This window comes from Mytilus trossulus, chromosome 7 (assembly GCF_036588685.1).
Source record: "Mytilus trossulus isolate FHL-02 chromosome 7, PNRI_Mtr1.1.1.hap1, whole genome shotgun sequence".
NCBI classification, from domain to species: domain Eukaryota; kingdom Metazoa; phylum Mollusca; class Bivalvia; order Mytilida; family Mytilidae; genus Mytilus; species Mytilus trossulus.
Window position 1 is genome coordinate 77,551,088 of NC_086379.1, and position 27,473 is coordinate 77,578,560.

The window sequence follows — 27,473 nt, forward strand, 5'->3', positions numbered from 1 at the left end:
AATTGATTTGATATTGTTTTATCATGAAAAGTTAAATATATAAGTAATATATAAGTTCAAGTTTAAATTTTGTCTAGTCTGATGATTTAATGCAGAGTTATGGTCTTAAAAAAAATCACTTAAAGGGACACTATCTACGAGATATATAAAAAATCTAAAGTATAATTTTTTTTGTTCAATCATTAATGAAAGTGAAATAGTGAAATAATAATTTGCTTTTATCAGCTTAGATGGTTCAATTTTGTCAAATAAAGTTAATTAACATTGATAATGAATTATTCACTTGCAAGTGAAAAACTCGACCTCATTAAAATCCTTATTCATGTGTACCCCAATTTAACTCTGAGTGTAAAAAGAGATAGAATCTGCATGCATTGCCCATGTATGGTTATTTAAAGGAAAAGAATGTCAACATTGAAAGTAAAACAAAGTTAAATAATTTGATTGACTAGTTCAATCCACAAAACATCTTTCATATAAAGGTAAGAACGAGTTAAACATAAATTTATTAAACAAAACTTAAAAGACTTAAAAATCTAATTGCACGAGCTGCTTAATCTAATTATATCCATGTTTATATTTACATCGCTTATATGGTCATAGAAGATCAACTCAATAGTTGATTGCTCAAAAGCAAAACAAAAAAAATAATTAATTAAACCACATTCATTCTGTGTCAGAAACCTTTGCTGTGTCAACTATTTAATCCCAATCCAAATTCAGAGCTGTATCGAGCTTGAATGTTGTGTCGATACTTGCTCCAACTGTTCAGGGTTGACCTCTGCGGTCGTATTAAGCTGCGCCCTGCGGAGCATCTGCTTTTGGCGTCAGTCGTCGTAAACTATTTTAAAGATCTTCTCTGAAACTACTGAACCAATTACAACCAAACTTTAGCTGAATGATCCTTAGGGTATCTAGAATAAAGATTGTGTTTTATTTTCCATTTTGTGAAAAAAACATGGCTGCCATGGCTAAAATAGAACATGGGGGTAAAATGCAGTTTTTGGCTTATATCTCAAAAACGAAAGCATTTAGAGCAAATCTGACTTTGGGGTTAAACTGTTCATTAGGTCATAATCTATCAGCCTTGAAATTTTCAGATGAATCAAACAACCCATTGTTGGGTTGCTGCCACTTAATTGGTAATTTCAAGGAAATTTTGCAGTTTTTGGTCATTATCTTGAATATTATTATAGATAAAGATAAACTGTAAACAGCAAAAATGATCAGCAAAGTAAGATCTACAAATAAGTTAATATGACCAAAATTGTCAATTGACCCCTTAAGGGGTTATTGTCCTTTAATGACAATTTTTCACAATTTGTTCATCATATTTGCTAACTTTAAGAAATCTTCTCCTCTAAAACTACTCAATGAAATTCAACCAAACTTCAACTGAATGATCAGTAGGGTGTATAAAATAAAGTTTGTGTTTTATTTTCAATTTTGTCAAAAAACATGGCCGTCATGGCTAAAAATAGAACACAGGGTAAAATGCAGTTTTTGGCTTATATCTCAAAAACTCCAGCATTTAGAGCAAATAAGACAAGAAGTTAAAGTTTTTATTAGGTCAAGGTCTACCTGTCCTGACATTTTCAGCCGAATTGGGTAACTGGTTTTTCGGGTATAATGTCCCTGAATTGTTGATTTGAAAGAAATTTTGCAGGTTTTGGTTATTATCTTGAATATTATTATAGATACAGTTAAACTGTTAATAGCAAAAATGTTAAGCAAAGTAATATTCACAAATAAGTCAGTTTGACCAAAATTTTCAATTGACCCCTTAAGGAGTTATTACCCTTTAAAGACTTTTTTCACAATTTGTTCATCATGTTGACTTACTTTACAAAATCTTCTCCTTTGAAACTGCTGTATCAATTTCAGCCAAACTTAGGCTAAATGAGTTTCAGAGTATCTAGTATAAATTTTATATTTTATTTTTCTTGTATGTCAAGAAACATAGCTCCTATGACTAAAATAGAACATAGGAGAAAATGTTTTTTTTTTGCTTTTGAAGAAAATAGGACGATTCAAAGAACATTTAAATAAATTGAAAAGCCAAAATAATCATTGATGCAAGATTTAACCAAAAACATTAAGGTGAATGATTCAGGCTCTTGATAGCCTCTTGTTTTTGTTGGTGTCTTAACATTTTGTAATTTTTATTTTATTTTCGAAGTAAACTTCAATGATATAAGGCATATAAAACAAAGTGAAATGGTCCTTCTGTTGACTCATGGACAGATCCAGCCATTTTTAAAAGGGGGTTCCAACTATATGTTCCCATTCAAATGCATTAATTGTCCAAAAAAAGGGGGGTTCCAACCCCAGAACTCCTCCCCTGGATCTGTTACTGTTTGTAGTACATATAACAGCATTTCAATAACACTAAAGCATTATGACTTGTCTTACTGACTTTGGAAAAATTTGCATCCTGATGAGCCTACTGATTATACCAGGTACCAGAAAGTCAGTCACAAAAATGAGATTCAAATATCTATGTGACCAACATTCATAAAATTGTAATAACCTCCTTCAAAAAGTAGTTCACTCTGACACTCTTCAAACTTTGAAACAATATTAAGTTATAATGAAGTCGGAATTACAGGATATCCTTGATTGGTATCCTGGTAGCCTGCTTAAGCCTCCTCTTCCTCAGGTTACTGTAGAGGTGTGATCCATGATTGTGCTACCATAATTGGATGGAAGGAGGTGGATTAAAATCCATTGTGTTCATTTAATTGTTTTAAATAGGATTGATCAGCATACGAAGGCTGGTAGAAATGGTCACACTATAAGAATAAGTAACTGTTAAAGAAAAAGTAACAATTAACTTTTTGAAAGAAAGAAATGTGGACCAAATGGTAGGTCGATAGTTTTCATCATATCCCATGTAAATAATGCACAGAAATCATAAAAATATCGTTTCTCAAAGTGTTTATTAAACCTGATGAGATCAACGTCTAGTCATAGAGTCTGTTTGAAAGAACAAACACAACCCTGTAACACACTATATATAGAAGCTTGTTTTGCTGTTATTGATCATATTTTAGTTTCGCTGTATAATGACAAGAAAAAACTGAATCCTTAAGCTCTTCCTATTTACCAGTTTATATGGTGTTGTGGCTTCAAGGGCAGGTAATGTTTCTGTTACATAATCAATTAACTCGTGTGGTTTTTTCCTGAATATGTGTATAAATTTGCTACTGGACTTAATTCAGCTACTCATATTTATCATCATCATCATCATCATCATCATCGTTGTCAATTAGGTGCAGTACGAGATACATTATGAAGACAACATGATAGGTAATGTACATAAGTGAGGCCGATAGTTTTCTCGTTTGAATTGGCTTAAATTGTCATTCCGGGCCTTTAATAGCTGACTGCGGTATGGGCTTTGCTCTTTGTTGAAGGTCGCACGGTGAGCACTTACCTATAGTTGTTAATTTCTGTCTTATTATGGTCTCTTGGGGAGAGTGGTCTCATTGGCAATCATACCACATATTTCTTTTTTATTTTATTTAATAGGTAATGTTGCTTGCTTAGCCAGGAATAATTTTTGTCGAGCCTGCAACTTTTGTTGCAGTAAGCTCGACATAGGGATAGTGATCCGGTGGCGGCGTTAGCTAACTTTTTAAAAGCTTTATATTTTAGAAGGTGGAAGACCTGTATGCTTCATACTTTGAATATAGTTGCCTCATGTTACGAAGTTTCCGTCAGTCACATGTCAAATGTCCTTGACCTCATTTTCATGGTTCAGTGACCACTTGAAAAAAAAGTTCAGATTTTTTGTAATGTTGAATTCTCTCTTATTATAAGTAATAGGATAATTATATTTGGTATGCGCGTTCCTTGCAAGGTCATCATGCCTGTCAGACAGTTTCCACTTGACCTCGACCTCATTTCATGGATCAGTGAACAAGGTTAAGTTTTGGTGGTCAAGTCCATATCTCAGATACTATAAGCAATAGGGCTAGTATATTCCTTGTATGGAAGGACAGTAAGGTGTACATGTCCAACTGGCAGGTGTCATCTGACCTTGACCTCATTTTCATGGTTCAGTGGTTATAGTTAAATTTTTGTGTTTTTCTCTTGTTTTTCTCATGCTTTATGCAATAGATCTACTATAGTTGTTGTATGAAATGATTGTAAGGTGTTCATGTCTAGCGGGCAGATGTCATCTGACCTTGACCTCATTTTCATGGTTGAGTGGTCAAAGTTAAGTTTTTGAGTTTTGGTCTTTTTATCTAATACTGTATGCCATAGGTCAACTATATTTGGTGTATGGAAATATGTTATGATTTATATGTCAGTCGTGCAGGTTTTATTTTACCTTGACCTCATTTTCAAGGTTCATTGCTCACTGTTAAGTTTTTTGTGTTTTTGGTCTATTTTTCTTAAACTATAAGTAATAGGTCAACTGTATTTGTTGTATGGAAGCATTGTTAGCTGTACATGTCTGCCTGGCATCTGACCTTTACCTCATTGTCATGGTTCATTGGTCTTTGTTTAGTTATCTTGGTCAATGTTAAGTTTATGTGACAGTTTTTAATAAAGCTTTATACTTAGGACTATCAACATAATATCAATGATTAGTAAAGAAGGCGAGACATTTCAGCGTGTGCACTCTTGTTTGTTTATTATATTAAAAGGTTTAGTGACATTCGTCTCCAATCTCTGATCCGCACCAAAGTGTGCATTTTCTCTCTGATATTTCTGCATTTGCTAATTGACTTTATTAAAACGTTGTGAAAGTCATCTGAATTTAAAAAAAAAATGAAAAATCTTTATTTGAGAGTGTTTATCAATAAACTCTTAAATATAAATTTTCCTTATGAATTTTACAATTTACTTTTGGGGCTATTTTGAATTTCTTTTAGACAGAACTACGGAAGTTGATCTATGAGTCGAAATTTTACAGCTATAACCATTTTTGGTAATTTCAAATTTGTTAAGGAAAATATTTGTGAAACTGCATTCATTTAATATTCCATTTACATTTTTTGCTTATTTCATTTCATAATTATGTTATGCTTGACAGCTGGTTATTTTCAGAATCTAGCTTAGACCAATAAGAAGTGCTCAGCGTCATGTTTATCAAGAAATTTAATGGTTGATACCCCGTTTAACTTTCCGCATTCCCAGTTTCATGTATAATAAAGTACTTGTTTCATAAAGAGAAGATGTTTCCAGAATTCCAAATGTATCTTTTAAATTGCGTATTTTTTATGGCCCCGCAACGAAGTGTTGGTGCTATTTACATATAGTTTAACCCTTGTCCGTAATTCCGAAATTCTGTAATTCCGTTATTCCGAAATTTCATCATTCCGTAACAAACCATTCTACGGAATGTTTTTCTAAAGGCCTTCAGATATATAAATTGGGCTGATTTTTAGTCTGTGAATTAACCATGACGAGTTACAGATCAAGTTTAAGTTTCGTTCCGCTCCGCTTATTTTTGTCAAAATTAAGGGTTTAATTACAACTTAGTTTGAAAATTGTTGAAAATCATAGTTAAACAGACTTGTTTCCTATACGCCTCAAAGATTTTGAGCTGATTTTTGATATGTGAGACAACCATCGTGTTTGTGTCCTTTCAAATGGAACCCAGATTGACATCATACTCCTGGATTTTGAAAAGGCATTTGACAAGGTTCCTCATTCAAGACTGCTGTACAAACTCCAATTTTAAGGGGCCGGACAAACTCCTGGATCAGTTCATTCCTATCAAACAGGAAACAACAGGTAGTATTGGAAGGGGCTAGATCTCAATAAGACGATGTTCTGTCAGGTGTGCCACAGGGCACAGTACTAGGTCCTTTATTGTTCCTAACATACATCAATGACATGCCCGGATATACTCAATCAGATGTCCGCCTCTTTGCTGATGACAGTCTACTATACAGGGAAATTAGTAACGCCAAAGATACAGAACAACTTCAGAAAGACCTTGAAGCATTAGAAAATTGGGAAAAAACATGGATGATGAGATTCAATCCAACAAAATGCAATATTATCCGCATACCACCAAAGAACAAAGAACCTATACAATACCCATACACTCTACATGGACACATACTCGAACCAGTAGATAGTGCCAAGTACTTGGGAGTTTCAATATCAAACAACCTCTCATGGAACAAACATATCCAGAGTGTTACAGCAAAGGGTAACCGAACACTTGGGTTTGTCAAACGAAACCTTAAAGAATGTGGCCAGGAAAGTAAAGGCTGCTGGCTATACAACACTCGTGCGACTTGTCATAGAGTATGCTTCTACTATATGGGACCCAACCAACCAAGCAAGCATCAACACACTAGAACTTATACAGAGGAGAGCTGCTAGATTTGTCTATAATGACTACACATCACGCACACCAGGGTGCGTCACTACAATGTTAGAAGATCTTAAATGGGACACATTACAGACAAGACGCCGTGACAACAGACTATGCATGCTCTATCGTATCCAGAATGAGCTGATAGACATCAACAAGAGTACTTACCTCAAAGGTGGCGACAGTAGAACTCGTGGAGGACACAAGTTTTACCAACAGAGGGTCACCAGTGATGTCTACAGGAACTTCTTCTTTCCAAGAACAATCATGGAATGGAATACATTACCTGCCAGGGTTGCTGAAGCGGGATCAGTTGAAGATTTTCGCTCAGGGCTACAGACAACACATTAATACCAGACTGGACGATTGTACATTATTTTAACCGTAACAACCTGATTTTATTGTAAATACTGTATATAGCCTTAGGGGACTAGATATGTGATGTCACCATGCGTAGTCCCGCAGGGTTTAAACGTTTCATTAAAGGAACCCAACTCTTATATATATATATATTTTTATTTCCCAAATTACAGGGCCCATAAAGGGCATAAAATCAGATACAATTGATTTACATAATTAGTAACAACAGCAATAATAGAGGCATATACATATATAATTGGAATATAAGCATGGGTCAGAATCAAGCTAAAAACCACATATATATTGTGAATAAAAGAATAATAAAATTACATTATATATGCATATGTATTTATTTTCAAATTATTTACATGACTAAATGTCAGTGTTCATGTCTGATCTCCTTAATTCAAAACAGTCACAAATATAACAACCCAGTTTTTCCATAAGAGTAACATTTTCTTGGGTCAAGAGCCATAAAAATTTAGAAGATTTATTTAAGTTTATAAAATTATAACAATTGTTAGAAATGTTTTGAAAAAAATCGTCCCTTTGAATGTCATAAAGAGGGCATTCTAATAAAAAATAAAGCTCATCTTCAACTTTACCAAGTGAGCAATTAGTACAAAAACGCTCAGATCTTTCTATATGCTTCTTTGAATATCTGTCTGTCTCAATTTTTAAAGAGTGAGCACTTATTCTTAATTTACAAATTGACTGCCTTTTTTTGAAGTCCTGCAATAATATGGAAGAAGAAGAAATCAAGATTCCCCCCACCGGATTAAAAAAAATAAGAGTTTTTAAACCCATTAAGAGAACCCTTTCATCTTAATTGTGAAAGGAGTAGGTTCAGTAAGACCCCTTTTTGGCCCTAAAATATAGCAGTTTTACAAAATTGTTTAAATGTAAACTTTTCGTTATTTTTTTGGAAGGTATAATGCCTCTGCTACATAAATATGAGCTGTTTTTGGCAGTACAATGCACATATATATATCGGGTACTTGCATCAATAAGTCATGCTAAATTACTGAAAGCTTAATTAAGACAATCATAATTGTTGAAAGCTCAATGATAATACGGATATTTTGGATTTATCTTATACTACTATCGAGCATTTGAACTTTGAAATATCGATGACAGTATTAGTCATTAGGACCCAATTTGAAGACCTTCTTCTTCTTCTTCTTCTTTAGGTTTCCAGCGATCCTTCAATTATTGAAGATTATTCGCCGGGCGTCGACTATAAAATTTATAATTTACATTTTAGCAGGAAAAAATCAAAAATAACCTAATCAAGAAAAAACAAAATAACGTATGTACATTCAAAAAAATAAATTTTGATAAAACTATATACATTTGATAACAGAATAGTTAGGGATAGAATATGGGGATGAGAGCAGATTCTGTGATCATACTCTTAAATCCCTCTACTGTACTGCATGATACTATTTGTTGTAGCAGATAGTTCCAATTTATAATTGTTCGTGGATAAAAAGAATATTTATAACTGTCTTTAGATGTTTGTATTTGCCTAAATGAGTGCGGATTGCTATGTCTGGTTCTATTGTCTAGTGGGATCAAAAGGTTATGCGTAGGGACTGCAACAATTTCATGAATAATTTTGTAGAAGAAAATAAGTCTGTAACGTAAGCGCCTAATTTCAAGTGGGTACCAATTTAGGTCTGTCATCATTTCAGCTACTGAGCTGGTGTTATGGAAGCGATTGCATGAGAAGCGTGCTGCTCTTCTCTGAACTTTTTCGATTTGTGTAATTTGCTGTTTTTGATGTGGATCCCAGATTGTTGAGCAGTACTCTAATTTTGGTCGGACAAGAGCTTTATATGCATGTGCTTTAACTTTTGGAGAGGCTATTTTTAGGTTTCTACGAATAAATCCAAGGGACTGATTTGCTTTTGATTTCATGTTATCTATATGTTTGTCCCATTTTAAATTTGATTGAAGAGTTAGGCCTAAATATTTTGTAGAGTCAACTTTTTCTAGAGAGTGATTGTGTAATTTATAAGTGAAGTCTAAAGGTTTGCGTTTTTGAGTTACACTGAGAATGTTGCACTTATCAGGATAAAAATGCATGAGCCAGTCCTGCTCCCACCTGCCAGCCGCTTCTAAGTCAGACTGTAATTTATATGCGTCATCTGTTTTTTTTGATTTCCCTATAAATAATACTATCATCTGCAAACAATCTTAACAAGCTTAATGTGCTATGTTCAATATATTCTGCCAAATCGTTAATGAAGATCAAAAATAAAATTGGACCAAGCACTGTGCCTTGAGGTACCCCAGATGTTACAGGTATTTTATTTGATGTTTCACCTTCAAGGACTACAGTTTGTGTTCTGTTTGTTAAGAAATCTTGAATCCAATGATATGCATTGCAATTTATACCGTAGAAACCAATTTTGTACATGAGGTGGTGATGTGAAACTTTATCAAATGATTTTGCAAAATCTATTATTATGATGTCTATTTGAATGTTTTTATTATTTGAATTTGCAAGATCTTGAATAAATGATATTAGCTGAGTTTCACAGGAGCGGGACGATCGAAAACCATGTTGTAAATCATACAATATTTTATTTTTTTCCAGGTGTTTCATTATGCTACTAGCTACAACATGTCACTAGTTTGCAGCAGATGCAAGTCAATGATATTGGGCGATAGTTTATTGGATCTTGTTTGTCGCCTTTTTTGAATGCTGGACATACACTTGCGTGACGCCAGTCATCTGGGATCTTTCCAGAGTTCAGTGATGATTGGAATATGATTGTTAAGATGGGAGTGATGGATGATTTACACTCTTTTAAAATTTTACCATGGATGAGATCAGGCCCAGCTGCTTTGTTGATGTTAATGTTATTTAGAAGTTTTTCTATGCCCTGTATTTTAATATCAGGCATTTGTGGATGTTTACTGACGCCCTTATCTGGTATTGGGTCATCTGTTACAGGTGTGAATGCTTTTTTGAACTGTTCATTTAGAATATTAGCTTTAGCTTTTGAGTCAGATGTAAGTGAGCCCTCTTTTCGGAGTGACGGTATATTAGAGCTTTCAGACTTTTGTGTTTTTATATAACTGGACAGATTTTTTGGGAAGCTCTTTGATATGGTAGTAGTGTTGTCATCAACTGGTATACCACATATCATATTTTCAATATAATTCCAATAAGATGTTCATTGTTGTTTTTGTATATCATGTTTTAATTTTTTGAGTTGGTCTAGTTTCCCCTTGCCTTTCAATTTGTACTTTTGATATTTTTTCTTATACTTTTTCATTTGTCGTCTAATACTGTCTGTTATCCATGGTAAATTTTTGCTGTTTCTCATCATTTTCTGGGGTATGTTCTCAGTGATAGTGTTTTGTAATGAATTTTTAAATGTTAACCAAAGAGTGATTGTATCTTCACTATCTTTTTTATATACGATCTTTTGATATATTTCATCGATATCCTCTTTTATTTTTTGCTAGTTTGCATTTTTATATTTGTATACTTTACGTGGCTTGGTTTGGCATCTTTTTAATGAAAGTAAACATTCTATATATACAATATCATGGTCTGCCTCCCCTAATGGTGGCATGGTTTCAGTTTTTTCAATGATGGCCGGATAATTTGTTAACACAAGATCTAAAATGACGCTAGTTATTTCCCAATTGATGTTTCCTAAATTAAAGTCCCCACCAATAATTATGGCTGACTTTGAGTTTGCGTTTATTCTGCTGATGGATTCATTTAGTAAATCTAAAGATGTATCATCATCTGGCTGAGGTCACCTTTATAACGCGGACGTCAAAGAACGCCTTTAGTGCCCTTTTCTGAACGCGGAGGTCTAAGAAAGCACCCTATTGTTTTTGTATGACATAAGTTGATACTTTTTTTTTGTGTCATTTTGATAGCTTGTTCAATCAAGTAAAAACTTGGTACAAAGGCCCTAGATAAGTTATTAAGGTGTGTAGAGACACCTGTATTTTTGTGGAGCCAGAATATTGCAATAGGTGACATAGCCTGGTGTCTCTTTTGGTTATTTTTGTTATTGGGTTGATGCCTCATAGACAAATATTTCACATTCCTTGTAATTCATAAATATTGGGTAGGGTTTTATTTGGCTTCAAATTTAATTTAATGTAATTAAATAAATAAAAAAATTGTAAAACGAACTATGATGGCCTATCATGGCTATAGATGTCTGATTGGAATAATAATACAGACGTATTTTTTTCTAGATGTACACTCGGGCGTTTTCTTTAAGGATAAACGGTATAGACGAAAGAACTCGAAAGGAAAGGAGAAAATGGAGGCGAAGGCCAAACACGATTTTACAGCAACAGCAGATGACGAACTAACTTTCCGGCGTGGTCAAACTCTTAAGGTGACAAATGAAAGAAACACTGGCATAAATATTAACATTTCTGCCAAATAAATCTGTATGAAGCATATAATTATCGTAGGAAGGTATATGGGAACTGTGCATAGGGGTAGTGCCTTGTGCCGTTGTGGTTTCAGTTTGGACAGTTGAATCCTTGCTATAAAGTAGAACGAAAATGATACAATTTCGTCACTTTTAAATTTGTGCTTTTTATGCAATTGATTCATTTTGACATACTAAGTTTGTTTTTGATACATGGTATGAAAACATGGTAGATATGGGAATGTTGCAAGCAGTGGTGGATCCATAAAATTCACAAGGGGGCCCACTGACTGCCTTAGAGGAGACCTGCTCCTGTCAAACTTCAGTGTCATGCTTCAGGGATTCCCTACATAACCAACCAAAATTTTTCCTAAAAGATATGGGGGATGGTGTCCAGGCCACCTCCAAATCCGCCTCTGGCAAGTTGAGAGATTAACAAAATTATACACAGTGGTGACAGTACTGCAGGTACATTGCACCGTTAACTCAGAAACACGCTAACTGGAACCATGTCAACATTACATAAATTAAGTCTAAAAGGGGCTATTTTTTTTCTCGATTTTCTCATTACAACGTCCCCAAAAAAATGTGGTTGTTTCTTCGATCCTTGTGGTGTGTGTATCCCCAACTTGTTTGGTTTGCCCATACATGCCATTATTGAGTAGTGATATTTAAGATTTATTATTAAATGTTATCTAGTATATGTATAACCAGCTGTGTATAACATTGATAAATTATATAGTCAAGAAATTCTTTAATTAATCGAACAAACTTTTATTTAAAAGTTCAACTAATTGAATCATCTTCTTGCCTCAGTCACCCGCAGAGCCAACCCAATGACTTAAAAAGTGGTATTTGTCTTTTTATCTGTCAAGCAAAATTGCATTAATAAGTAAAGAGCAAATACAGCTCATCAGCTCAAAGCCAAAATATTGAGTTGGGGTAGGACTACAAGTTTGTGGATGGACTTATTATTGCCTTAACATGTTCTTGTCCTGATATGCATATAATCATTACCACTGGATACTAATCAATTATCAATCATCTTGTAATATTGATTTTATTTTTGATGATTGAAACATAACTAAAACACTTCTGCATAACTAAACCACTTTTGCCATGTCTGCTATACAATTTTAACACTTCTTAACCAACATTCTGTCAATTTTATATTTGACATTGCACATAATTGATTCCCTTCTTGCACATAAGGTTATGAAATCTGTGTCATTACACTAAATCTGTTGGAAGTGTACTGATATAAATGATTGCAGAAGAAACGTACCACGGGCGCCGATCTTAAATGAACTAGGAATTCACAACTATGCCATTATACAGACCAACTACTGCAGACGATAAAAAAATTATATAGTCACCAAATAATTAACAAAGGAACAGTTTTTGACAATTTTATTATCCACAGCGGCGATCATAATTTCCTATTGTTGCCGACGCGCCGGGAAGTAGTAACCTCCAACTATGGCCAGGTTGGAAGAGAAGCCTTGCGAAGTGGTAGGAACCATGGGAAGTTCGTCCTATTAGATGCCAAGCCTTTAGAACAATTTCATGTATTATATAATAGTAAAACGAACTCAAATTACATTGTATACAAACTTTAATTTTCTATATTTATCTTATCTATTTATAACTCTGTATTGCTACTTTCACTTTTCATTGTTTCACTCACCATGACGACGTCAAATTCAATGCACCACTTTGAGTACTTCAGGGGCTCAATTTCTGTATAAAAATTGTCCTGATGAAGCCTGCCTTGCAGGCAAAACATGTAGACATAGATAATAAAATTGCAGATCTTTTGAAGTGTTGTTGTCAATTTTAATAATGATTTAAAAAGTGTACTGGTTGACATTTTATTTTAGGAAAACATGGTTTATTAGTAAGTTAACATGGGGGTTTGAACTAGTTTTCTGTAAATGCAAGTACTCTCTCATCAGCAGTAAGTGTTGTTCATTTTTCTTTTATTTGTTTTCATGATCGATCAGTAACAATCTGATGAGCAAGCCATCTCCAACTGAATTTTACAGTTTGTTCTTACATGTATCTTATGCTGTGTTGTAACACCAGGATAAGGTAATAACGGTTGGTTGGATTGAAAACTAACAAATATTTAAACCCTGCAACATCCTTTTATATGCATTTCCAAAAGCAAGGAATCTGTAATCAGTGATTTTCTTTGGTTCTTCTCTGCATTATTGTTTATCGTTTATGGTTGTCAATTATGGATTCTATCATTTTCCTCCTATAATGCTTATTTTACAACATGTATGATAGAATCCTTAGTTTAGGTTGTGATTTTTTGGTGTTGAAAGGGACATGGAAAGAAAAAAATTGTGCATAATTTAAAACTTTTAAGCCTTCCATTTTGTTTTTACAAAATATATTAAATACAGTAGATATCTTTATATATTTAGATAAAGTTACCATGACAAAGTAGTATTGATACTTCTGACAAAGTCATCATAGCAATGTTGCTAACTATTTAATCTGTAAGCAATGACTAGTACTTCAATCCATCACTAAGAAAAGACGAGCATTTTACACACCTGTATACATGTACATGGTATAAAGTATCTTTATCATGAAATATATTGCTTTTATTTTGCAATTTCAAGCAAAGAATATTAATCAAACCTTCTTTTTTCATTCTTCAAAATACAATCTAGAGTAATTAAGTTGAAGTATGAATTTTATTAACATGTAAAATTTCATACAATACAAAGCTGTTTGTTTTGGTCAATCCATGTTTTTAGTAATCACTGATAGGCGTGTCGTGTTTAAAATCTTTCAAAACATTTATTAGGTTTATATTCTGTTTTCTGGAATAAACACAATCCTTTACCATGTTTACAATTCAAAGATATATCGATAGAATATAGATATATATGAAATGTTTATATGCTTTTGTAATTAAGTTTAGAACATACTGAAGGGTGTTAGCTTGGCTGTGTGACCTGTATGAATTTGCTGTCTTGATTGGTTTGATTTAGGACATTGAATTTAGGTTTATATGTTAGGAGAATGCCTATGAACCAGATTGAATTTAAAAATTGGATGTTTGAGCATTTTGAATGTGCATGCCTTGGTGACTGGTGAAAGATGTAATTGATAACTTTTATAATTGGTGAAGTTAATGACCTAATTGTGTAGTGGACAGCATGCTCTAGGATTAAAAAAACAAACTTCAGGGGAACATTTTTTTTCTTAGAGATCTCAAGCTATAAAAACGACCATGCAAATCAAGTGTAAAAAATATAAACTACAGTAATTGCATACAGTTTAATATTTCAGAAGGTAGAGTAGCTACACAAGTCATATTTTGTATGTACATAATAGTTAAGAATTTGATTTTTTTGTCTGGTTTATTCTCATTTTCATGATTCAATTACTTTCTGTGATCAACATGAATTTTTCTTATTTATGTCAGTTTCTTAGTTACTGTTTTAAAAGTCATGTTAGTCAACAGTTCTATATTATGGTTATGATTACAAGTCTGAATGATGGAAATCATGACTTTCACATCTTTTATGGTTAACTGATCAAGTTTTGTTTTCACTTCTTAGGCCAGTTTCTCATTTATTATGAGTAATAAGTCCACTAGCATATTTGGTTGCATGTCATTGCCTGTAGAATGGAAATCAAATGTACATGTATATACATGTCCATCTGACGGGAGGTACATACATTTGTAGAATGGAAATCAAGTGTACATGTATATACATGTCCATCTGACGGGAGGTACATACATTTGTAGAATGGAAATCAAGTGTACATGTATATACATGTCCATCTGACGGGAGGTACATACATTTGTAGAATGGAAATCAAGTGTACATGTATATACATGTCCATCTGACAGGAGGTACATGACTTTTCATATTTGACAATACATGTTGCATTTATATCAGTTTCTCTGTTACTGAGTATTAAAAGTTCAGGTATATGTAGTCAATAGTTAAAAAAATGTATAAGGTGTACCTTGCAGAGGTTTTTTTTAATACACCAAAGGACCATCTGAATTTGAACTCTTTCAATAGTTTAAAGATAAACTTTTTAATATTCAGTCAAACAGCTTAGGTCAGTTTCTTATTTACCATGTTTACTATGAATAAATGGTGAAATAAACTTTGTCCATAAAATTGATATAATTGTCATTTGCAGTGGTTACTTGAATGCTTGATATTGTTTTAAGGACATTGAGGTTATCTATATTTCATGATCAATATTTATATTTAGTTTATATATATATGCGTTTTTCAGTTTCTCAGAAACTATGAGTATATAATTAACTGTAAATGCTCTATGTATTAATTATAGAAACAATACATTTGTATAATTAAGATGAACATTTCTCGTGATGTCTATCTAATGGTGATATAATAAACTTGACCTTATTTTTATGATTCATTAACTAAAATTAAGTTTTATCTCAAAACTGTCATAATCATACATTATCAGCAGGAAAGATACACTCTTCTTTATTTTGAAAAGTAGATATGCACTAGAAAAAAGGAAATGTATATAACCATCAATGGGTTATTAGGTATAACAGTTATGAACAGAATGTTTACTTCCTCAGATGTTGTCATTCAGTCATTGATGTGTAGTGTGGACTACTTGAAAAATTACTTTACATAGATTAAGCAGGGGTGGATCCAGCCATTTTAAAAAGGGGGGGGTCCAACTATAAGTCCCCATTCAAATGCATTGATCAGTCAAAAAGAGGGGAGGGTTCCAACCCCTTGGACCCCAACCTCCCCCCTGGATCCGCCAATGGATTTAGGGTTCTTCTAAAATTCTTACTGTCACTTAATGAAGATGTGGTATGAGTGCCAATGAGACAACTATCCATCCAAGTCACAATTTGTAAAAGAAAAACCATTGAAGGTCAAAGTATTGTCTACAACATAGCACCTTAGCCAAGAAGCTTGATAATCTTTAGTGGTGAGTCATTATCTGAAGGAAAACAAATTCACATAAAAACTGGTTTGGGTTTATGATTAATTATCTTGTTGATTGTACTCATAAAAATGTATTTCTTTCTCATTCAAAATTGAGATTTTTAGACTGAATTGCTCCAAAAAGATATACCGGTATTGAAGTCGTCGTTCTTTATGAAAATGACCAGCAGAAGAGATTGATTGTTTGTTGGTACTCTCCTGTCCCCTGTCAACATTTGACTAAAAATAACTACCAAAAATAGGTTCACTGGAAGTTTCTTAACACTGCTTATAATTAATGCAACCCAAGTACAGGTACAAAAAAAATTAATGGTTTTATCAACATTATCAAAGTAACTGTAGTTTTAAGTCTACAATGTATTGCTCAAATTTCCAATTGACAATGAAATATTTGTACTTTTCTGTAGATATTAAGTTTTGATGAAGATCAGAATTGGTTTAAAGCTGAGTTGGATGGAGAGACTGGCTTTGTACCACACAATTACATTGAAATGAAACCTCACTCGTAAGTACATGCACAATCATGATGTTTAAAAGGTCCATTTTGTTCAGAATTCAATATCTTGCAGATCATATTAGTGATAAATTCTAGTACTTTCTTCCATTCAGTAGCCAAAACCATTTTGTTTGTAACTTATTTGGCTTTGATTGATGAGTGCGTATATAAATGTAGTTGATGTGCAGCATTATCTATTGTACACATATGACATAATCTCAAGATGATAAATAGTTAAAAGGAAGTTATGAACACATCAATCTGGCTCAAGTGGTCCAGTCTTTGTACTGTATAGGAATAAGCTTTTAAAAGCAGCACATGTATAGTTTTAACATATTTATTTATAGTGGATTGGGAAACAAGTTTTGCAATTATATTAATCCCTTTCCACTTTGCGGGTGCGAGTGCTGTCTTGTAGCAGCATTAGCCTGCTCTTTTTCGAAATCTTCAAGGGTGTCTTTAAGGTGCAAGAGTTGAGGCTCTCTCTTAACATGGGTCAGCCATTTATGGTCCCCTTCCAACGGACTATCATCGTTTCCTCAAGACCATACTCGCATATATATGGTGTCATGGGAGAGCAGAAAATGTATGTACATGTAGCAATTTAAAGACTTTCTTATGATGGGGTTTGGGATGTTATCTTTAGCCTTCACCAGTGTATATGATCTATGATCTATAAACACTAGACTGCAAAGCTGTTTCAGGGATGAGAATGTCGCTACTCAGTGTGTGTCATCAATACAGAAAGTTTTCCTGTACACTATTTTGATTTACAAGACAAAAACATGTACAAAACATCATTTACAATTGAAATACTGTTTTTGGAAACACTTACCTAAAATATTAAAAATAAACTATAACAAACCCTGCAATCCAAAATGGATCATCAGAAAATGCAGACTGAATATATATGAAAACATTTTTAAAAACAGACATATAGCGTTCCCAAGATCATGATATAATCATTTAATTTTGGATGTAACATGTCTTCTGATTGGCTTACATTATTTTGTTATGAGTCCATAGACATAAATTAGTCATGTGACCGTGACGTCATCAACATTTTTCATGGTTTTCTGCGGTTTTAAAAGGAATTTAGAATTAAATTATAAGAAATGACTTTAATATTTTTTCTGTCTATTCGAAATAACATAAAAAAATTGGTGCACACAGTTAAATAACCCGCTACACGTGTTATTCAGTGTGCACCACATTTTTTATGTTATTTCTTCATAGACAGAAAAAATATTACAGTCATTCCTTAAATAACAGTTATTCATAGGAACAAGGATTTATGCTTTGCTGTCCTATAAATTTATGTTTATTCTCAACAGGTGGTTTGTGGGTAAAGTGACCAGATGTCAAGCCGAGGAACGATTACGGAAGTCAGCGAGTGGTGGTATTCCACAACCAGATGGTGCCTTTATAGTGAGAATGAGTGAAAGTGCCCCTGGAGAATTCTCTATATCAGTCAAGTAAATACAGTTTTAAAATCGCATACATACTTCATATCCCAGCTCAAATCGATCTGACAAATTATTTAGAGTTATTATTTTTCTTGGTAACCTAAGCAGCCTCCTAAAAAAAATAGTTCACTTTGACCAATATTTTATGCTTCTTTGAATTCAAGTTATTTTAAATGCAAATTTGGAACTGAATTTCAACAATGGTTTAAGAATGCATCTTTTAATAAGGAGCATTGAAACCTTCCACAAAAAGAACTGAAGCAGAATTTTCAATAATGGAAATTCTACGGATGAGTGAGGAAGTTGATTAATTTATTTTCATTTTTTTTAGATTCAAAGACAGTATACAACATTTTAAAGTGTTACGTGATGGACAAGGCAAATACTATTTGTGGTGTGTTAAATTTAATTCTGTGAATGAAATTATAGATTATCATCGAACAAACTCTGTGAGTCGAACTCAGACAATCCTGTTACAAGATTTGGTTATGGTAAGTACCAGTACTTTTTTTTAAATCAAAACTTCTAATTTTTTTTTCCAAATCATTTTAAGAATTTAAAGTTAATCATTGACACAGAGAATACAAAGTTGATACTATTCATAAAGGTATAATGATGAAAATTCACTTGATTTCTCAAACTGAAAAATTAGCAAAAAATCTCCAAATAAGGATTCAAAGTGAGTTGCGTATATACAATATTCATTCTAGAAGATATGAAGGCTTGTTGTTAAAGATAACACAAATTGTGGTACCCTATCTATTCTGATCATTGATCTTTCCAACACGAATCATAATATAAATATCTGCTCTGACTTTGTTCAACATGGATGAAGATGTACATAAGAGTACCAGTTGATTTAATTTTTAAATCGGAAGATAAAATAGTATCCAATCAGACTTCTGAAATTCAAAGATAATACATGGATGAGAATAATTAACCAGATTTTAGAAGGAAAAATCAGTTGTTTTGGGGATATATTGCAGGCAGGCAGCTGACAAACAGTCCGTTTATCAACATGAAAACTCTCTTTTTAATTTTTTTTTTGTAATGGGACAGCAAATACTGTCAACATATATTTGTTCCACCTAACATGGTTTTCAAGAACACAAAATATGACTTAATAATAAATCAATGTAGTGGTTTGGCATTAAGTTTTTTTTATGATTATTTATTTCAGGAAAGGACTGCAGTAGCAATGTATGACTTTAAACCAGAAGACCCATCAGAACTAGGATTCAGGAAAGGTGACATTATAACTGTATTAGAATATGTGGATGAAAACTGGTGGAGTGGAAAATTAGGTAACAGAGATGGACTTTTCCCAGCTGCTTATGTGAAGTAAAGTGAGGGTGTGTAATTTGTTCCCATCGGTGTGCCATTTATTGTGTTTATCATTTCATAGGGCCATTATGTTGAAAACCAGTATATTTATTTTCTGGTAAATAATCAGATATTATTTGGCCTTTGTGATTTTTATGCATGTGAATTATTGTATTGAGTTATTTAAAGTTTTTAGCTTTAAAGCATTTACACTCACAACTTATGAACAAAACCAAATGTCAGTGTTTTTGTTCACACTATTTTTTACTTGTAAATAATCAGATTTTTATCCATGTGAATTTTATTTACTTTTTTAAAGTTTGAAGCTTTAATGCATTTACACTCACAGCACTTATGAACGAAACCCAACTGCCTGAGATTTTAGCTCAATGTTCTTATCTTTGAGGTTATTTTTATAAATAACTTAATTTTAATGAAGTGATTTATAATTGGTATTCTTCTACGAGTCTCATAAAACACAATTTTAATAATATAAGTCTACGTGTTTTTTAACTTTTGTATATCTTTAATGGAGATTTTTATGGACAGTAATTCAAGGATGACAGATATTTTGCATTCATGAAATGCATAAATTTCATGTGTGTATCTAATATAAGTGTCATTTTCATGAATCTTTTTCTGTAATATGTGTAAATCTGTACATTTTTTAAATAGAAATATATTTTGAAATATAGCTCAATTTTTGTATAAACATGCATCTAAAAATTTTTCTTTTTAAGCACATTTCTTATATAGAGTTTCTTAAAGATTCAAAAGAAATAAATAAGCCTTTTGTATTCAAGTATTTTGACAGTCCATGCATCACTTACCATTTTCTATGTTTTCTAAATCATTGCGAGATAATAACTTTATGTATAATACATTTACTTCTGATCTTGAGATTTTATACATTTTTGTCGAGCCTTCGACTTTAGTCGAAAAAGCGAGACTAAGCGATCCTACTTTCCGTCGGCGTCGTGCGGCGTCGTTGGCGGCGTCCACAAATATTCACTCTGTGGTTAAAGTTTTTGAAATTTTAATAACTTTCTTAAACTATACTGGATTTCTACCAAACTTGGACAGAAGCTTGTTTATGATCATAAGATAGTATCCAGAAGTAAATTTTGTAAAAATAAAATTCCATTTTTTCCGTATTTTACTTATAAATGGACTTAGTTTTTTCTGCAGGGAAACATAACATTCACTCTGTGGTTAAAGTTTTTAGAATTTTAATAACTTTCTTAAACTATCCTTGGTTTGAACCAAATTTTGCCAGAAGCTTGTTTATGATCATAAGATAGTATCCAGAAGTAAATTTTGTAAAAAAATAAATCCATTTTTTCCGTATTTTACTTTTAAATGGACTTAGTTTTTCTGCGGGGAAACATTACATTTACTCTGTGGTTAAAGTTTTTAAAATTTTAATAACTTTCTTAAACTATCCTTGGTTTGTACCATACTTGGACAGAAGCTTATTTATGACCATAAGATAGTATCCAGAAGTAAATATTGTAAAAAGATAACTCCATTTTTTCTGTATTTTACTTTTAAATGGACTTAGACTTTCTTCCAGTTAACATTACATACAGTCGGCAGTTTAAGTTTTCAAAACATTAATTAGATTCATTAACTATCCTAGATTTTTACCAAACTTGGACAGAAGCTTCTTACAATCAAACGATAGTATCAAGAGGATTTTTTTTATTGATTTTTTTCCTCATTTTTTGTTGAGCCTGCGATTTACAGCAAAAGTAGGCGAGACACTGGGTTCCGCGGAACCCTTACAAATTTTTTAAGGTTTTAATATTTTTCATATTGGGTAAATTTGGGGACTTATTTTTGCTGTGAATTCATATTTTGAAATTCACCTAACTATGACCATGTGTGTTATGCTTGAACAATTTTTCATGGAATACTGGTAATGCTTGCCTGTCCTGAAAACAATGAACAATCATTTTTCCGTGTTTTTGTTGAATAACCATCTTAAGCTATTACTATGGTCAATAAATGAACTGACCATAACAGCAGCTGGATTTCTATTTATAATTTTATACAATTTAATTTAAATATGAAAAGAGACCATTTCGGTCAAGGGTCTTTCATATACTTGAGTGAATGGTATTGGGGTGATTGTGAAGGTCATAAACTACCTACATTGGTTGGAAATGTGAATTACATATTCACTTAGTGAACTAAGGTGCAACTTTATTTTATTAATTGACTAAAATTCTGCAAAAACTTTCTGATTTCTAAACTGGTCAGAAACAATGTCTGTTATTCTGACTCCAAAAATGAGATTTTGATTTTGAGTTACCAGTGTATATTTTTATAAGATTGATAAAACTCCATCCGACTAAAGTTGAAAATGATTATAATAAAGCTTAGTAGTATCAAATCTGTAATCAAAAAATAATGAAACGAGTGCACAGATTTCAAACTAAGGCCTTTTTGATAAAAAAATATTTGCTGTAAATAGTCTCTTATTAAATAGGCCAAGAACTTATGTTTAATGTGCAATATTTGATTATTATTTTTCTTGCATGTCTTATTTTTCACATGATCTCAATGAAAACCGCTTGGAAACCACTGCTTAGAAAAAGATATAGTTTGATCTCTTCCATAATTCAATCATGTAAAAATTGGGATAACTTTGAAAAATATATTCTTAGAAAGTAAAAGAAAGAAATGTACAGGATGTCTTTAAGATAATATTTTTGTGTGTGTGTAATGCAGATTAGGGGGTGTGGGGTAGTTACCCCCTTCTATTTTTATGATCAATGCTTTTAAATGGGTACAAATGGTTAGACCCACATTATCCTTGGGCTTGAAATCATCCTTTTAAAATATTTTATATGACTGCTAAAGTGCAAAGTGTATTTTGCATGCAACTGATTTTGTACTTTTCTTAGTTGTAATGGCACATTAATAATTTACAAGGTTTTCACAAATGATATTTATTTGTGTTTTACTGCAATATATTTATTGGTTGTACATCAGATACAAGGTAAATGTGTGATGTGTATTATTTTATGGTTGCTGTATTACTATTTTTTATTTTTACCATCCCAACTTTGCCTTGATATTACAATACTATCTGAACTAAAATAAGGTACATATTATTTTGATAGCTTACTTAATTCAAAATTTGTCCATGTTTTTTTAAAATTACATATCTTTTTATATTGTAAAAATTTAATTGAGGTTGCTATTTTGGCACCATTTATATTCATTGGAGTTTAATGGGATGGAAGGCACACAAATTTGTAGAACCAATCGTGGAAGTTTGGTTAGAGATATAAATTGCTTTATTATGTAGAATGATATTGTTGACAGTGATTCATGACTATGCATTTGTTATGAAAAGTGCCTATAAACCTTCAACATCCCTCCCCCCTCAACACAAGACAAATATGTGATACTATTAACTGATGTGATTTGTAAGTACTTAAACTGGAAAGAATATATTTGTTATAGTTGTTTGTAAGTGTTTTAAGTTTGTCAGTGAGTTTTATTCTTGTAGTTCACACATATATGTACAGTGAGAAATATTTATAATTTTGTGACAAGAAATTGATTGTCTTTTGGCTGGTGAGTTTTTAAAAATGCAAAACAAAATTTTAGAGCAAACTCATATAAGTGTTTGTTCTGTTATTCATCTGTATTTTTTTTTTATCATCTCTGAATTTTCAAGTTTACAAATGTAATTTATTCCCATTACCACTTATAACTTTGACCTCCACACCTTTCTAATAACAGTCAAGGCTCATGAAGCATATCAGTGATACAAGACTGATTCTTCAATAATAATATCAAAGGTCTCCAATTCTGCTGTGTGAAAAGACTAAGTTCTTACATAAAGGACTAAAACATTTTAATGTGACTTAGGACTTTAACTTTCTACTCTTTTTGTGATTTATCTTTCTATTCTTTTTGTGAGTCAGCACTCATTCTTCAGAATAAATTAAATTTAAATACTTTTGTTGAACTAATGTGGCAATACGGATCATGCTAATTTAATGTAAAGTGAAGTGTATATTGATATTTCAGGTTTACATATATTTGAAGTTCGTTATTTATTTACAATTGATTTTTGTAGGTAAGTGAAGAAAATTCTATGCAAGAATATTTATATTTTTTAAATGGTTTGCAAAGATGTATAGACAAAACTTTTTATGTTACACATTTGTGATATTTGTGATGAAGGATTTACAAAATATGTATTGATTTTTGTATGATGGGAGAGGCCAGCATATATTTTTTTCTTTAAAAAGAAGAATGAATTTTTCCTTGGAAAAAGTATTTTTCTCAAAACATGATACAAGTTGCATATCTGTTAACCATGCGGAAGCTCTTTTCTTGATAAACCTTTTTAAAGGCAAATATAGCTGCATGAAGACTCTTTCAAGACGTAATGGTGGTTTTCAGAAGGTTTATTGATAAAAATATATAATAGCTAAGATTTATATCAATTGAAACATGCCTGAAAGTTTTCTGATTTGCATGGAAAGAGTTTAAGGTTGTTTTATGTTTGTACTTCAAGTGGTAAATATGTCACGTATAAGTTTACGGTTATGTTGACATTTATTTTTACAAAAAGAATTTTAGTATGAAAATTTTTAATGATACTGCCAATTGTCTATTTTAATGAGATAATATTTATAAATTTACTTTTTTTCAGGTTACTACCCATTTCACATTAAATTTCACATTATTGTGGTGAACTGTGACTTCAAAATTTGTGCTTAAATTAGGTCTATGTTTAAGAATTTAGTTTCAAAATAAAAGCTCTTTTCATTTAGTTAATGACCAAATTATTAAGGCTGCAGAAGAAAAATGTGATAACTCAACAATGATAAAATATTGTGAACACCATGAAAGGTTGTTTTTTTTATTTTAGATACTGAAAATTTTATATGAAGAAGTCTACTATTTTATAATTTTTTTATTTATAATTTGTATAACACTTATTACCTAACGTTTTGAAGATGTAGTTGATATTATTCTTTAGCATTATATGTAAGAACTTGCCATATATAGTTTTTAATTATGTATTTTTGTTACAATGTATAAAATGAACAACAAATATAACTTCATGTATAGTTAAACATAGTAAAATATAGTTGCTGCTTTATAATATGTGATATCTGTGATTTAGTGCTGTTCTGTTACAAGCTGTTACAAGCTGGTATCATTTTGACCAACAAAAAATGTTTTTGGAAGAAAACATAAAAATGACAACAATTGTTGTTTTGAAAAAATACATTGAAATTCATCTTTTTTTACAAAAGGAATGAAATTTCCAAATAAACTTGAATTGTTATTGTCTTAACATTAACTAAGGTGATATAGGGTAAAGTACTATGTTGTGTCTAAGTACTGATTGATACCGCATATACTTTTAATATAAGAAAAGTTATGCCACAATGGTTCAGAAGAAAACAATAAGGATGTCTGAACATAAAAGTTTTAATGCATTTATCATCACTTTTCTTCAGATAAATTTACAGTATGACTCTTTATCTAATTTTAACTGTTTAGTATTCTTCAAAAATAGAATTTTATTTACAAGTAAGATTGATTAGATTCCGCTTTTTAATTAATTATAATTTAACTGTTGAGAGTGGGGATATATCATAATACATGAGTTAAAGTGGTGGAATCTGTTTCTCTTTAGATTTTTAATCCTTCCTTTTCAAAGATTTGAGAAAGTTGTGTACTTTTGATGTGACGTCATCAGACATGGTCGCCTTTTTTCATGACGTCACAATAGGAAAATTCACAAAAAAACAAGAAAATCTAACGTCACAATTAAATTTCAACCAATCTTTTGCCGAGAACAGATTTTTCACTAGTGAGGAGAATTATTTTTCTCATGTCAGGAAATGTGAAAATAGCATAAAAATTAGAGAATATGGTTTTAATTATATAAAGAATTTCATTATGTTCATTGCACCTAGGGCAACATATCTCTTAGCACAGTCAAGACTTATCTGTAGGATTTTGTAATAACATGTCTATAGATTTAAGGATAACTCTTAAAAACATACAAATCCCATGGAAGAAGACATTTAAAAAATTCATCTATGGTCATTGGTGAATGTGTTTTTTTTACAGTGGAAATGTAAAAGAAGTTCTTGAATTGCATTTATAACTGGTTGTCCCCATTTTCAAAGTTATCCCTTGATACATTGTATGTTTTAATATGAAATAACCCATGTGATAAGATCACCAAATGATTTAATAGTAGAAATGTATAATTTATATTTTTGTGGTATTAACTTTCTATTTAAACTCTTTGCTTGTTTGTATATACTTTACATGTGCACCTTGTTACTGTTTTTGTTTTGTTAAAGTTACAGAAATTGTATATATATTTTTGTCTTCGAGTGACTCTGGTGCTTAATTACACAATTAAGGCAATGTTGACATACTTCAGGGTACTTTTTTATAACTTTATATTCAAATTTAAATGATTATTTACAATTACCTGTATTAAATATTGATACACAGTTATTATGAATACTGTGGATTAGTTATTTTCGCAGGTACTAGTTTTTTATGGATTGATGAAATATGCATTTTCATGGATATTTAATTCGATGGTTTTGCACAATATTGCATACAAGGAAATATAACATTTGTTGGACATTAGAATTTGTACACCTCTACCCCAAAAAATGCATGTTCCCAATGAATAATAATGAATCCATAGTAAAATTCAGAATGGAAGTGGGGAATGTGTCTGAGAGACAAAAATAGTAAAATGTATGTGTTTGTAACCATATTTGACAGGTTTATTATGTTAACTTATGTTTTTTCACCGAAAGAAGAATGAAGATCTGAGATTGGTTACCATGTATTTTTTGATTTGTTATATTTTAACGGGTGATTATGAAAGTTATATACAAAATTAAATATAAGTAAGGTTACTAAAGTACCCTGTGTGTGTCAAAGACAAATTGTATGATTGTAAATATTTGTTACACTGTTAGCTTCTGTCATTGCAGAAACGATAGTAGCTCTTTGATGAATAAAAAAAATAAAAAAAAGTATGTGTTATGAAACAGATGCCATTTAAGAAATAATTGATGCAAGCTTTACTTTGTTGTAGTTTTAACATGGTAGGCATTATATTCGTGATTATTTTTGCCCAAGCGATAGTGAGGGCCAAAATATACGCATGTGTAAACAAATTATTTAGGATTTAGAGCATGAGTTGATTCATAAAGCGATTGAAGCACGTCATATTAGAATCTATGATAAAGTGTAGAAAAGCTTGTTTCAATCAAATACAATTTTTGATTAAAACTACCTGAAAGGCATATAGAATTGGAAAATCAAAAGACAACTTTGAAATAAGCATAAGTGGAACGGAAAAAGAAAGCTCTTATAGCAAGGAAAAACAAACTGTTCTATGATTAAAAAATAACAATGTAATAAAAGGCAAAAAAATTAAAGATTGCGCAAATTGAAACCCCAAAAAATTCTGGAAGAAAATCTAAAAGGGTCAGTAACTTTTGCTCTACTAGTGATGCTCATTGTGCTAATCCTGTAAAAAAAGGTTGAAGAGTCAGTTGGTAATTAGGAATCATATAATTGTCGATAGGTAATCTCTTTACATCACAAAATATACACATTGGGCATGTAAATTCCCCTAACCAAAAATGGAATGGTAAAAAATAAAACAAAAAAAATAAGATTTTCCAGAACAAAAGAAAGACCATATTGTTATATGTATAAACAATACCTGCATTTACAAAAATAAAATAAGATAAATTGCAAAACTGGAACTAATAAAGGACTAATACGAACAACAATAAAACAACTAGGGGTAAACTCAGGTACTCAGGAAGAGTAAAATTCCTACCACTATTGGTACCTGTTGTCTTGCTAATTCTAACCAAACATGTTGTTTAAAGACTCGTGTGTTGATGTTACATTCTAGGAAAATATGATTATAAAATACCTGTTCATCTGTGACACAGAAGTGCCATGAAGGTCAACAAAATCTTTATGGGGTCTGTTATTAAATTATGTAAGTATTACATTTACTTTATTACCGATAAGATCAAGTTTCTTTACTATTTGAAG

General features: G+C 31.7%; 1 protein-coding gene across 1 annotated transcript; it reads left to right on the forward strand.

The window, feature by feature from the left end:
* The first annotated feature begins 10,960 nt into the window (after positions 1 to 10,960).
* LOC134725882 (growth factor receptor-bound protein 2-like) lies at positions 10,961 to 20,292 on the forward strand. The gene is made up of 5 exons (XM_063590138.1): positions 10,961 to 11,079; positions 16,505 to 16,602; positions 17,928 to 18,068; positions 18,391 to 18,550; positions 19,240 to 20,292. Exons 1-5 carry the CDS (start codon positions 11,002 to 11,004, stop codon positions 19,402 to 19,404), a joined length of 642 nt encoding a protein of 213 aa, XP_063446208.1. The 5' UTR covers positions 10,961 to 11,001; the 3' UTR covers positions 19,405 to 20,292.
* Positions 20,293 to 27,473: the final 7,181 nt, after the last annotated feature.

What these genes read in the sequence shown, in the direction of transcription:
- LOC134725882 (XM_063590138.1), top strand. Translation starts at nt 11,002, where the DNA reads ATGGAGGCGAAGGCCAAACACGATTTTACAGCAACAGCAGATGACGAA. An exon ending in GGCGTGGTCAAACTCTTAAG is followed by an intron (nt 11,080 to 16,504) that starts GTGACAAATGAA and finishes ACTTTTCTGTAG; the next exon opens with ATATTAAGTTTTGATGAAGA. An exon ending in ATTGAAATGAAACCTCACTC is followed by an intron (nt 16,603 to 17,927) that starts GTAAGTACATGC and finishes TATTCTCAACAG; the next exon opens with GTGGTTTGTGGGTAAAGTGA.